The 15,050-nt window shown below is 38.4% G+C and overlaps 1 protein-coding gene across 4 annotated transcripts in view; it reads left to right on the top strand.

Moving 5' to 3' along the window:
• Window positions 1-15,050, top strand: part of LOC126163079 (oligoribonuclease, mitochondrial) — an 84,977-nt gene that overhangs the window by 21,128 nt on the left and 48,799 nt on the right. For all 4 annotated transcript variants that reach the window (XM_049919988.1, XM_049919984.1, XM_049919987.1 and 1 more), the window contains exon 2: window positions 3,871-3,974. In XM_049919988.1, the coding sequence (XP_049775945.1) occupies window positions 3,921-3,974 (54 nt within the window). In that variant the 5' untranslated portion in view covers window positions 3,871-3,920. The remainder of the gene's footprint in view (window positions 1-3,870; window positions 3,975-15,050) is intronic.

Below are 15,050 nucleotides of genomic sequence, written 5' to 3'. Positions count from 1 at the left end.
ACAGAATTACAATGTCATCGGCAAACCTCAAAGTTTTTATTTCTTCTCCATGGATTTTAATACCTACTCCGAAATTATCTTTTGTTTCCTTTACTGCTTGCTCAATATACAGATTGAATAACATCGGGGAGAGGCTACAACCCTGTCTTACTCCCTTCCCCACCGCTGCTTCCCTTTCATGTCCCTCGACTCTTATAACTGCCATCTGGTTTCTGTACAAATTGTAAATAGCCTTTCGCTCCCTGTATTTTACCCCTGCCACCTTTAGAATTTGAAAGAGAGTATTCCAGTCAACATTGTCAAACGCTTTCTCTAAGTCTACAAATGCTAGAAACGTAGGTTTGCCTTTCCTTAATCTTTCTTCTAAGATAAGTCGTAAGGTCAGTATTGCCTCACGTGTTCCAGTATTTCTATGGAATCCAAACTGATCTTCCTCGAGGTTGGCTTCTACTAGTTTTTCCATTCGTCTGTAAAGAATTCGTGTTAGTATTTTGCAGCTGTGGCTTATTAAACTGATTGTTCGGTAATTTTCACACCTGTCAACACCTGCTTTCTTTGGGATTGGAATTATTATATTCTTCTTGAAGTCTGAGGGTATTTCACCTGTCTCATACATCTTGCTCACCAGATGGTAGAGTTTTGTCAGGACTGGCTCTCCCAAGGCCGTCAGTAATTCCAATGGAATGCTGTCTACTCCGGGGGCCTTGTTTCGACTCAGGTCTTTCAGTGCTCTGTCAAACTCTTCACGCAGTATCGTATCTCCCATTTCATCTTCATCTACATCATCTTCCATTTCCATAATATTGTCCTCAAGTACATCGCCCTTGTATAGACCCTCTATATACTCCTTCCACCTTTCTGCTTTCCCTTCTTTGCTTAGAACTGGGTTTCCATCTGAGCTCTTGATGTTCATACAAGTGGTTCTCTTATCTCCAAAGGTCTCTTTAATTTTCCTGTAGGCAGTATCTATCTTACCCCTAGTGAGATAAGCCTCTACATCCTTACATTTGTCCTCTAGTCATCCCTGCTTAGCCATTTTGCACTTCCTGTCAATCTCATTTTTGAGACATTTGTATTCCTTTTTGCCTGCTTCATTTACTGCATTTTTATATTTTCTCCTTTCATCAATTAAATTCAATATTTCTTCTGTTACCCAAGGATTTCTACTAGCCCTCGTCTTTTTACCTACTTGATCCTCTGCTGCCTTCACTACTTCATCCCTCAAAGCTACCCATTCCTCTTCTACTGTATTTCTTTCCCCCATTCCTGTCATACGGTTCAAAATTATTAAAATTTTTACAACTAACAAATAAAGGACTGTTTGGGACACTACATACTCTATGCTTTTGATTTTATACCTCTTCCATCTTTTTCTCCATTTCAGCCAATTTGGAATTTACATTTTTATTTACTTTCAACAGTTTTTCCTCTGCCACTACTGCACACTTGGTTTCTACTTCTGTTTCTAAATAATTTGGTTCACAAGTTTAACCCTGTTTTCAGCACAAAATTTCCTGACTGCTTTGACTTCATCTTTACACCGTTTTTCAGACTCCTCCACCCTCCTACTATAGTCATCACAAAGTTTCTTTCTCTCTTCTACACATTTGCTACTCATTAATGTTAATTTCTCATTAGTATTCTGCTCTACTTCCTTTACATTTTCATCACAATCTTTCATTACTGCCTCAAACATCTTATTTAATTCTGAAAGATTAGAGCTGACTACTGTAATCTCCTTTTTAATTTCTTTCTTCAGTTCATCCTTGAAGCTAACCATGCCAGTTTTAATGCTATCAGTTTTCTTTTCCACCCTATTAATGTCTTTTATAATACTACTAATGTTGTCTTCCATACCACTAATGTCTTCTTTCATACTCATATTATTCAAACAACTGAAACTACTCATAATTTGCCTTCACATCACTTCCAAATTTCCATCTGCCATAAACTGTTGCCCTTGCTGACGTTTGCTACTAGATTCCTCCTCCTTAATCTTCATGATCTCACCCACTTCAGTACTGTTTTCATCCATTTCGCTCACATCACCACACAATGTAGATGACACTTCTATCATTTCATCTACAATAGGACTTTCACACCCATCATTCAAAGTTACATTCATGTCTGATTTATAATTACTAGCATCTACAGAAACAGTCCCACTTAGGTGTTTCTGTTCACTTAAAAACTTAAGCACTACAGCTTTGTTCTCAGACACACTGTCTTGTTCGTTAAGGTCACTCATTATGTATCACTAAATACAAAAGAGATTTTGCTATGAAATACCTTATTTTTCAATCACTCGTCTCCTGCTGTTGCTGCTGCTGCTGCTGCTGCTGCTGCTGCAGCAGTTGTCATCCAATTCATCATCTGCACGGCTGCGACAAGCTGTAAGGCTCTTTTTTTTAATTGTGATTTCATTCCCCTGCCCCGGCTGCTCCTGTACTCAGCGGCTGCTTCCATAGAACCTGCTCGCTGATTGGCTGCTGTTATACTGCACTGTAAACCGCTGCTAAGTTTACTGTTCAAAGTTTGCGAGTCCTTGTTGTTTGTGGCTACGTACAATATTCCTCACCCACGGCACCTTATATAGCAGTTCGCTTACTTTATTTCTTCGTTTGGTGTCCTCAGTGTCAATGTACTTCATTGCTACACTGGCTGAAAAATGGGTTGGGGATTCTGACACTGACTACTGTAAATAATGTAGCAGTAAGATGCACAGTTGCGTTTCACAGTCTTTTACTTTCACTTTTCACAACCTCCTAATAATACACAGTTACATATGGCCAGTGCACTATTGTTCAAACTTCCCATAAACCTCATTAATAGTTTGCAGGTGAACATCCACATACTGCTACAATAGTTTCCTGTTGAACATCTATGAACAGTTCTTGAAGAATAGAAAGGTACGTGTGGAGCAGACACTGTCAATGTTTTAACACATGGCCTAATTGTGTAACACTTATTACACTGTTAATTTGATGCATTGTTGTCACAGGTTCCTCGACTGAAACTCTGCCATGGACTGACTGTTTCATGATCAAAAACCGGGCTCTTATATATTCTCACAATAATAGGTTCTGAAACTACACATTATTCTAAGTTAAATTTACAGAAATTACTATTAAATCTTAACTCATTAAATTAACTTCATACATCAAAAAATTGCGTCTTTTCAACAGTTTCTTCTACTGCCAGGGTTAACCCGAATTATTTGTTTAAATGAGGAAACTAACATATGGAGTTATGTAAACAATACATTTGAAAAAACTGTTAATTACTGTGGAATTAAGTGCTGGCTTTGCTAACATGTTTTCGAATAGAGCCAAATAAATTCTGGAAGAATATTATTAGTTGTTCCTCCAAATGTTTATAGTTAGCACAGAATTTCAATTTTTCTATATGTCAACATAAGTATTTAAGTTACGAAACAATTACTGATGTCACCCTATAACAAAAGATACTAACTAGGCGTAGTCAAAATAAAACAGAAAATCAATTACATACATAAAACTAAGCACAATATTAGATTTGTTGTTATATTCTTTAAACTAAGGGCCAATCTTTGTCTTTTTGAAAATGCAGATTATACTCCCGTATCTTAATGGTAAATCGTAAAAAGTGAAAAAACGAATGTAAGGAGGCAGATGGCAAAACAAGAGGGGAAGTAAAATCATCCCAGCTTGCTTTGTCACAGCTCCTTGGTGTTTCTTCCAGTTACGTGCCAGTACATATACTCCCAAATGATATTTGTTGTTCTGAATAACTGTCAAATTGAGTAAATGAACACTGCTTATAGTTTGTCGTTAGTAAGCTTTACAGTTCCTTCTAGCTGTTAATAAATTTTGAATTGTGATTTATTTTCAGGTCATCTGCCGTCTGCAACTGCTGCTTTTTATCAGACATCACCCCAGAGGATGTGTGAAAGACTTAAAATGCCAGGAGACTATCTTGTGTGGATGGATATGGAGGTGAGAACATAAGTTACTAACAGAATTTTCTTTTCAATGCTGTGAAATAAAATGTTCCTGGTCTATATGAGAAACACTTTATGTAAATGTGTGGATGAGACATTACTTTTTTGTTAGCTTGAAAACTATGCACAAAAATATTAATAGTGGTTTTCTATTTTGTACCTTATTCTTCTTTTATTTAGTTATTTACTTTTATGGTGATATACATGTCACAAGTACAAATTTCTCATATATGTAAATGGACTTCCATGTAACACAATCGTGCAGAATTAATTGGTGTTGCAGTTTTTTTGTTAATAGCCTACAGCAACAGAAGAAGTTGTAAGAATATGTTCAGAGAATTATCGGATGGTTTTCTGCAAATGTATATTTGATTCTGCACATCAACAGGTATAACATCAATAACAAATTTAAAACTGGGTAAGGGATAATGAGGACACCAGAACCTTCCATGTTTCCTAGGTATGCATATTGATGAGGATTTAAATTGAAATAACAAACATTTTATAGGTTCTTAACAACAAAATTTAGGCTTGTTGCATTTTCTCGTTGAAAGTTTTGGAGGAAAACAACAAATCATTAAGATAACATATTTTGCTTATTTCCCCTCAATACTGTCATATATCTTTTGACATAATTCATCTTTAAGAAAGAAAGTTTTCATTGCATGGTAAGCATTCCATAAAAATAATATGTGATGTCCACCCACAGTTGTATTCTAGACAACTGTTTACCACATAGAGGAGGCATTAATGCACACATAGTAGAAACAAAAAAGAATACTAAAAATATTTATGCCTTCAGATAAAAACCTTCATCAGAAGCAAAACTCTCACACAACAACAACAAAAACAACAACAGCAACAACTACTCTCACATGAATGACTATTGTCTCCAGGTACTAAGGCCTTAGTGCCCAGAGGCTCAAAGGATGGACTTCGTAGGAAAACTTAAATATTCCTAGTAATCTTTTTTTGTTGTGCTTGTCTGCATTTCAATATCCTCTTTGTGGTGAGTAGCAGTCTATCCTTTCTGTACTGTTACTCCATACTGGACCTTCCATTCTTTGTTTGAGTTAGGTGTATTAACTACAGCATCACAGGACATATTTTCTTTGAGGCATCTTCAAAAAGCAAGTGTACCAGATTTTTATGGAGACTGACATCAAAATCATTCATTAGAACTAGATATGACAATCTTCTCATAAGATTCGTACAACATCAAAAGTCATATATGAACCAAGTCTGTACCTGTGCTGTCGAGTCCTTTGGGATCACCAGATGAATGAGTTTATTGTCCTCGGATATGATGGTCAAAATTATTTTTTCTCTCTGACTACCCGCCTTTTCATAGTTTTAAAAGAATGTGTTGGATTGAGAATTCGAGAATCTCTTTTTGAAGCCCCAGATGTCCTTGTGAGAGCATCAAAATCTGGCAATCAAATGGCTGACTAGATCGAAAAGTATTTGAAAGATGTTTTCTTTCCCAGTGAGTGAGAAAGATCTGTAGAATTGGTAGATTCTTAGGGCTGTCAGTGTGAAAGAACCATATAGAGCACCACACCTGAGGACATGGAACTTGTTCACCTGGTGATCCCCCAAGGGCTCAACAGCAAATGAGATATATATCGCTTTCGATGTTGGAAAAACTTTGACAAGATTTTCAGATCTTGCTCTGTTGAATAATTCTGATGTCAATCTCCACTTGAGAAACAATATAAATAAGCTGCAGCCACTAGTACATAATCAATTCTTTTTGTCCAGGCTTGCCAATGTACTGAAATGTGGCTGATAAAAATCAGGATATTTAGAGGATCACCTGCGACAGTTTGAAATCCTGACAATTTTTTTTTTTTTTTTTTATATTGTGTTTTCCATCGTGTATATTATGTGAAGAAATTTATTTCATTTTATGTGCATCGTGTAAGGAAACATTATTTTTTTAAGCATTTATTTACAGATTAAATAATAATGATTTTTGTATCATCATAATGAGTTACTAATTATTTTCAATTAATGTAATAGACATGTGTGAAATGGTGAAAAAGGAAAAAGAAAGTAAAATGTAAAATAACAATTTAACATGTAGAATAAATGTACTAATAACAGATATTTATATTTTAATTAGGTATGTTGAAAATACACTGTCAGCACATTGTGTACAGCTTATTTTGCAAAAATGGCATTTCAGAAATGAGCTTTATTACACATGGATGTATGTAGCTTGAAAGCTTCTTTAATTTATGATGTAACAAAAGTTTTTCTTTTTCAAAATTAATTAATGGTTGTGTGGTATTTTGCAAAATTTCAAATTATTACAAAATTCGATCATACAGTTATCAAGACCATTAATGACACATCAACTTTAATATAGAAACATTTTTCATATATAACCATTTCTAAGATGTTACCTCCAAATCTAATATGACAAATTACCTTATAGGGTGTATTTTACCCCTTAAGGTGAAATTGGGCACAAACAAGAAAATATGTATTGCATTATCTCCCCCCCCCCCCCTCCACATACACACACACACACACACACACACACACACACACACACACACACACACACACACACACACAGAGTTTCAGTTTCATCAAGATTGTTTATTGGTACTTGGGAATGTTTCCTTGTCAGCGTTGCCACCCCTCAAAAAGCCACTGCCTGTTATGGTCATAGTACACTTACTTTCTGAACATGGCTCGTAAATAATACATTTGAAATCAGAAGGACTGATTTTCATAATTACCAGAAAATTTACACTGTTATTCTTACTTCATTACTCATTAAAACTGAGTGCAGTTCAGAAAGAGGTGCATAATGATAATCCTGCTGTCAAAATCTTTGATTACTACCCACAGGTAGAAAATGCCTGACACGTGGCTTGCTTTCAAATTTAACTGTCAACTGTAATGTTCCTTCTGGACAACCCACTCCACCCACAGAAGAATTTTTACTTTTAGTTGATGACAGATGCCTCAGCACATACTACAGCTCAGCGCATAGACTCCACGTGTTACCACTGTAGGTAAATACTAACAGTGTTCTTCTGAGTGTTCTTCTGTTGCCTCCGTTTTATGCACAATATTTAAATGACTGATTCAGCTGTCCTCCTCAGGTGCTGCAAGTTTCCCTGTTACGTGTACTTGCTGCCTGGTCTCCAACCAGATAGAGAGGACATATAACATCAATACTTGCAGGACCTGAAGAAAGTAGCTGGGTCTTGAAATATTATGCATGAAATGGAAACAGCAACTCGGCAGGACACAAGAGAGTACAGTGGAGATCAGTTTCACCAAGAAACCCTGAGAGATCGTGAGATACAAGGCCTGTGTAAAAAGTATCCGACCTATGGCCAGAAAAAATATTTCAAATACCTGACGGAGTTGGGACACCAATTACCTTCAAAGTAGGCTCTTTGTGCTTGTACACACTTAGCCCATCGATTCTTCCACTGCTGGAAACACCTCTGGAAGTCTTCTTTTGGAATGGTGTTCAGCTCCATCATCGTGTTCCGCATTTTCTTCTCTTCTCTCAAAACGGGAGCCCTTCAGTGGTGTCTTCAATTTTGGAAACAACCAGAAGTCACAAGGAGCCATGCCTGGAAAATAGGGAGGTTGGCAAATGGCTGTAATTCCATGTTTGGCCAATAAATTTTGGATCAAGTGGGATGAGTGTGCGGGGATGTTGTTATGATGCATTGCCAGTTTTTCGCTGTCCACAAGTCTGGTCTTTTGCGCCGAACTGTGTCACAGAGTCTCCGGAGATCATCTTGATAGTACTCCTTTGTCACTGTCATCAAGGAAGACAGACAGCATCACCTTGATTTTGCTTCGTACTTGCTGCACTTTCTTCGGCCTTGGAGACTCGAAATGCTTCCATTGCGACGACTGTCTTTTTGTTTCTGACTCGTATCCGTACACCCATGAGTATCTCCAGTTATCACAGTGTTCAGTGTTCAGAAACCCAGGATCAGTGTTGGTGGTATTAAGAAGGTCCTGTGCAACGTCAAAACGGAGGTCTTTTTGTTCCAGCGACAACAACTTGGGCACGAATTTCATAGCCACTCGGTGTATCTTCAAATCATCATGCAAAATTTTATGTGCAGAATCTTTACTCACTCCAACCTCTTAGGAAATCTCCCGCATGGTCAAACGACGATCTGCCATCACCAAATTTTGCACCCTCTCAGCAACAGCTGCACTCTGAGCAGTTTGGGGCCTGCCAAAAGGCTGGTCACTCTACATCTACATCTACATCTACATCTACATCCATACTCCGCAAGCCACCTGACGGTGTGTGGCGGAGGGTACCTTGAGTACCTCTATCGGTTCTCCCTTCTATTCCAGTCTCGTATTGTTTGTGGAAAGAAGGATTGTCGGTATGCCTCTGTGTGGGCTCTAATCTCTCTGATTTTATCCTCATGGTCTCTTCGCGAGATATACATAGGAGGGAGCAATATACTGCTTGACTCTTCGGTGAAGGTATGTTCTCCAAACTTTGACAAAAGCCCGTACCGAGCTACTGAGCGTCTCTCCTGCAGAGTCTTCCACTGGAGTTTATCTATCATCTCCGTAACGCTTTCGCGATTACTAAATGATCCTGTAACGAAGCGCGCTGCTCTCCGTTGGATCTTCTCTATCTCATCTATCAACCCTATCTGGTACGGATCCCACACTGGTGAGCAATATTCAAGCAGTGGGCGAACAAGTGTACTGTAACCTACTTCCTTTGTTTTCGGATTGCATTTCCTTAGGATTCTTCCAATGAATCTCAGTCTGGCATCTGCTTTACCGACGATCAACATTATATGATCATTCCATTTTAAATCACTCCTAATGCGTACTCCCAGATAATTTATGGTATTAACTGCTTCCAGTTGCTGACCTGCTATTTTGTAGCTAAATGATAAAGGATCTATCTTTCTGTGTATTCGCAGCACATTACACTTGTCTACATTGAGATTCAATTGCCATTCCCTGCACCATGTGTCAATTCGCTGCAGATCCTCCTGCATTTCAGTACAATTTTCCATTGTTACAACCTCTCGATACACCACAGCATCATCTGCAGAAAGCCTCAGTGAACTTCCGATGTCATCCACCAGGTCATTTATGTATATTGTGAATAGCAATGGTCCTATTACACTCCCCTGCGGCACACCTGAAATCACTCTTACTCGGAAGACTTCTCTCCATTGAGAATGACATGCTGCGTCCTGTTATCTAGGAACTCCTCAATCCAATCACACAATTGGTCTGATAGTCCATATGCTCTTACTTTGTTCATTAAACGACTGTGGGGAACTGTATCGAACGCCTTGCAGAAGTCAAGATACATGGTATCTACCTGTGAACCCGTGTCTGAGGCCCTCTGAGTCTCGTGGACGAATAGCGCGAGCTGGGTTTCACATGACCGTCTTTTTCGAAACCCATGCTGATTCCTGTAGAGTAGATTTCTAGTCTCCAGAAAAGTCATTATACTCGAACACAATACGTGTTCCAAAATTCTACTACTGATCGACGTTAGAGATATAGGTCTATAGTTCTGCACATCTGTTCGACGTCCCTTCTTAAAAATGGGGATGACCAGTGCCCTTTTCCAATCCTTTGGAATGCTACGCTCTTCTAGAGACCTACGGTACACCGCTGCAAGAAGGGGGGCAAGTTCCTTCGCGTACTCTGTGTAAAATTGAACTGGTATCCCATCAGGTCCAGAGGCCTCTCCGCTGATGTGCAGCCATTTTTTAATCTGTTGTACCACTCCTTAATTTGTGTTACACCGATCGCATCTTCTCCAAATACCCGCTGAATCTTATGAATTGCTTCGCTTTAAGAATCGCCAAGCTTTTGAGAAAATTTGATGCAGTATCTTTGCTCAACACGTTCAGTCATCTTGAGAGAGAACACGTTGTGTAGCATTTCACTCGGTGACCAATAGGCAGAGACTGAGATGCTGGAAGGCAGAAGCAAAATCCACACGTGCGCATAAAGGTCTCCTCCTGTACTGCGTACAGTGGCGCTGCGCTATTGTCTCTATTTTGCATGGGAAAATCAAAGGTCGTATACTTTTCAGACACGTCACACATACTGGTCTGAACATGGTCTATCTATAACCAAAGCCGATTACCAGAAAAATAAACACCATTTTCAATGTAGACCGATTGTTTTTTGTTAAATTGCAGTACAAGATCACTATTGTTCCAATTATGACTCCAAAAATTATTAATGAACTTATTAACATTTTTGGAACACAGCAGCAATTCTATGTGGGATGGATTCGACAAATCGTTGATAGATTTCCAGAGATAAAGCTCCAGTTGTCTACACGCTGGTCATGCAATTCCTGTAAATTATGTGCTGGTGGTTTTTGGATGCGAAGCTGGCACTTGATAACCCAGATGTGTCCCATCGGGTTCAGATCAGGTGAACTGGGAAGCGAAGACATCAATGTGAGTTGTCGATCATGCTTCTCCAACCAGTGTAGCATGATCCAAGCCTTGTGAAATGGACATTTGAATTGCATCACCACACAGAGATCCATCGTGGGCTGTAATTATTGAATGGCAACAAAATTTGATAGGTGGCTAATGAGTTAATATGGAAGCAATTTATGCTGGAAAAAAATTAGTTCCAATTTTGGCCACCTGGTGCAAATCTGGCACTGTACAGCACCTCGTCAATGTCTCTCATGCTCATATTGAACAAATTGTATAACCAGTGGTCAATAAAAAAATCAACATTTTACTTTTTCACTTGTTTGACCTTTCCTGTCCATATCTCGCTCCTAATCCATTACGTATGGAAACATTTCTATACGTATTTCTTGCATTCACAGTGCCAGATTTACACCTGGTGGCCAAAAGTGGAACCAATTTTTTACAGTGTAAATCAGTTCTGCATTAATGTTTTAGAATATCTACCAAGTTTTGTTGCCTTACGATAATTACAGTCTATACTGGACCTCTGTGACTAGCTACACTTTAACTATTACCACCATGTATCTTCTGAGTAAGGCGGTTAGGAACGGTAAAAAAAAACCAACGTGTTTTAATAACAAAATTCAGAAAACTCTGAGAAAACAGAAATTTTTGCATTCTTTGTTTGAAAAAGAACATGTAAATGTCCACAAGCTAAAATTAGGAGAATTCATACGGCTCCATGAAGCATACAGTTACATCCACAATTGTACCCAAGTGAAACTTCTTGCTGAGAAGACAAGAATATTATAATAAAATAATCAAGTGGATTGACCGTATTTACTTGAATCTAAGCTACACTCGAATCTAAGCTGCACCTGAAAAATGAGACTTCAAATCAAGGAAAACAAATTTTCCCAAATCTAAGCCGCACCTGAAATTTGAGACTCGAAATTCAAGGGGAGCGGAAAGTTTTAGACCGCACCTCCAAATCAAAACGAAGTTAGTCCACTGTAACATGAGACACAATTTAGGTTGAATGGATGAAGATACATCTACAGTAGTTTAGTTCGAGTCGTAAGCTTAGCAGTTAAGCTTTACCAGGTAGCCATTGCTGTGCGTTAGGCACTCCGTCGTATTTATACGGGCACCCTTTCTTTTTCACGTGCTTCGTCTGGTTTGAATCGATTGCTTATTTTGCTTTGATCTGATAAGTGCCATTCTCTTTGTTATAGGTGTTAACGTCACTCTAAGCTGAAAATGCATTAGTGTACTGTGCCATGCATTGTTTTGCGCATTCTGATAATGAGTGTTTACAACCTGTTGCCGCTCGCGGTATGGCTTGCTTTTGTGTGCGCTACCGCCGCTTACAATAAAAAAAAAGATGGGCATTGTCTCATTAGCGAAACAATGGCAAGAGACTGCTATTTGTTGCTACTTACACTGCTGCTTTCTTTGATAATGATCAACAAGAAACAAATAATAGACTGCATATGATAGAAAATGTTCTGAACGAGAGTTTAGCGAAAATTTTTCTCCGTTTGAAAATCTTTGCAAATGCCTCTTTAATACATTACATTCTGCACAGAAATCAGAGTCATCTTAGATTTAAAAATGTAGTCAGTTGCCGTGCTTCATTTCTGACTGTATCACTATTCAGTATAATACCAATATAAACATACATGATATGTATATCCTTCCGCAGTTGCTGTTGTCTAACTCTAGTTTCATAGTTTATTAGGCAGACAGGATTTAAAAGAGATAGCAGTAAACACGAAAGAATACATGGCATAATGTTTACATTCGTAATGTTCTTATGGTGAAGAGAATATTGCATGTGATTCAAGATTTATAAAAGTTCCTATTAGCAACCATCTCTTGTTACAGGTAGGAAAAAATTCAGAATGTAAAATTGGCCATATTGACATACATCCCAAACAGTCTTGCCAGTCGGATTTTCATAGTAGATTTTTAGTGATAACTTCAAATGCAGTGGGTGTTGTAGTCTTCAGTCTGTAGACTGCTCTGATGCAGCTCTCCACACTTTTCTATCATGTGCAATGCAGAGTAGCAACACTTATAAAATAAGAATGAAAATAACGTAGAAATTAAACGCTGAAATTTTAAAACAAAATTTTATTAGGTTTGTAATACATCTTATATGAAATGTCTAAAATATCAGTCATGATTCTGAATCACTATCACTCGATTCTTTGTTGCTCATACAGAGCATCATCCTCCATACCATCTAGTGCATTGGATATCAAACATTTTTTAAATGCTTGTTGCACAGTCTGATTTGGAACACACTTGCATGCATCATAAATCCATTGGCACACTTGCGACAAACTTGCATGCTTTACACATCCTGTTTGTGTCAGTTGTCTGTCGCTTTTCGAAAGCCAGTCTGTGTACATGTGCTTAAGCTTGTTCTTAAATGGTTTATTAAAACATACGTCAAGTGGTTGCAGAATTGACGTCATCCCACTTGGAATTACTGACAAGTCCATTTTGCTTTCCTCTAAGTTTCGTATTACTGCAGGTGATGTGTGGTCTGCATACGCATGTAATATGGACAGGCTTTGTAAACCAAGCATTGCGCCAGGACAACAATTCCACACATGCCTAATTAATTCCAGCACCATGTCCTCCGAAAACCACCCTGTTTCGTTTGCTCGTAAAATTACAATTTTTGGAAACACTTCAGATTTTGGTAGTGTCTTTTGCTTGAAAATTTATGTCCATCTGTTGTACAAGCAAACATGACGGACATCTGCTGTTTTTCAACCCCTGATGTAGGAACACTTATGTCTTTATTTCCTTTGGTGTCAACCGTATAATTTGACGGCTTGCCAAAATACACAGGAGTTTGGTCAGCATTTCCTATCTGACCAAGAAGGTATTGCTTTTCTGTGCGCCGCCTAATTATGAAGCGCTGAAATTCCACAAGTTTTTCTTCATAATTTTTTGGCAGCTTCTGTGCAACTGAAGTTCGCCTCCGAAGTGAAAAACCCCAGCGCTTCATAAACAGATCAATCCAGCTACGAATAGCCTTAATTCAATTTTTTGCTCTCTAGCAATTTCACATGCCTTAATTTTTAAAATTTCGGCGTTCACAGGCAGGAATTTCTGACGCTGTTCCTTAACAAATTTATTTAAAGTCACTTCCAGTGCATGGTATTGGCCACACTTTGGCCCACTAAATGCTTTCCTGCTACTTGAACATTCAAATAATTTGTCTGTCTGCCGTCGCCATCGCCTGACGTTGCTCTCATCAATCCCGAATCGCAGACCTGTAGCACGATTAGAACTTTGTTCCGCAAAAGAAATAACTCCCCTCTTGAATTTGGAACTATAATGAAAGCGCTTCATTATGGTTCACTAACGCCAACAAGCGTTTCACAAAATTCCACGAAGTAATAGGTGCCGCTACGTGAAATCTTAATAAGCCTCAGCATATCAACTCTTGCAACAATCCTGAAGCCTTGTACATTGTTGGTATTTGTGTGTAAAGAAATTTATTTATGTTGCTACGAATATTTGAAAGGCTGCTACATTCGAAGATGAACAATACAGACTTTATATTTAGTTCGTTGGATAATGTATGAAAATGAAAACGCAGTGGTAGAAACTCGGGGCAGAGAAAAAGCCTCGTCTTCAACCTTTTTTTAAATTTATTTCCTGACATAGAAGTTTTGACGCCAGTATTTATCTTTGTGCCTGCAAAGCATGCCTGTGTAGCGCTACATATATTCGACGGCATAAGTTAGTTTAGACGGTACCTACCAACATTTTTCAGAACTTCCGCTTACTTTGCACTTGATTCTAAGCCGCAGGCTGTTTTTTGGATTACAAAAACCGGAAAAAAAAGTGCGGCTTAGATTCGAGTAAATATGGTGAAGACTTCTGTTCAGTAACTTGCCAACCACTCTGGTGTGGCTAATAGAAGACAGTGAATTGTACAGACCTACTGTCTACATATGCATCTATACTTTGCAAACCATTGTGAGGTGCGTGGCATAGGGTGCATTCCATTGTATCAGTTATTAGGGTTTCTTCCTGTTCCATTCACATATGAAGTGTGGGAAGAATGACTGTTTGAATGTGTCTGTGTGTGCAGTAATTATTCTAATCTTACTCTCACAGTCTGTATGTGAACAATATGTAGGAGGTTGTAGTATATCCCTAGAATAATCATTTAAAGCCAGTTCTTGAAACTTTGTTAATAGACTTTCTTGGGATAGTTTACATCGTATCTTCACGGGTCTACCAGTTCAGTTCCTTCAGTATCTCTGACACTCTCCCATGGATTAAACAAACCTGTGATCATTTGTGCTGCCCTTCTCTGCATACATTCAATATCTGCTGTTAGTCCTATCTGGTACAGGCCCCACACATTTGAGCAATATTCTAGAACCGGTAGCAAGAGTGATCTGTAAGCAATCTCTTTTGTATGTTGATTGCAGTTCCCCAGTATTCTAAAAATAAACTGAAGTCCACCACCTGCTTTCCCCATGACTGAACCTATGTGATCATTCCATTTTATGTCCATACAAAGTGTTACACCCAGGTATTTCTATGAGTTGGCCAGTTCCAACTCATTGATATTTTAGTCATAGAATACTAAGGTTTTTCATTTTGTGAAGTGCAAA

Source organism: Schistocerca cancellata, chromosome 2 (assembly GCF_023864275.1).
Source record: "Schistocerca cancellata isolate TAMUIC-IGC-003103 chromosome 2, iqSchCanc2.1, whole genome shotgun sequence".
Classification (NCBI taxonomy): domain Eukaryota; kingdom Metazoa; phylum Arthropoda; class Insecta; order Orthoptera; family Acrididae; genus Schistocerca; species Schistocerca cancellata.
This window is presented reverse-complemented; position numbering and strand designations above follow the sequence as displayed.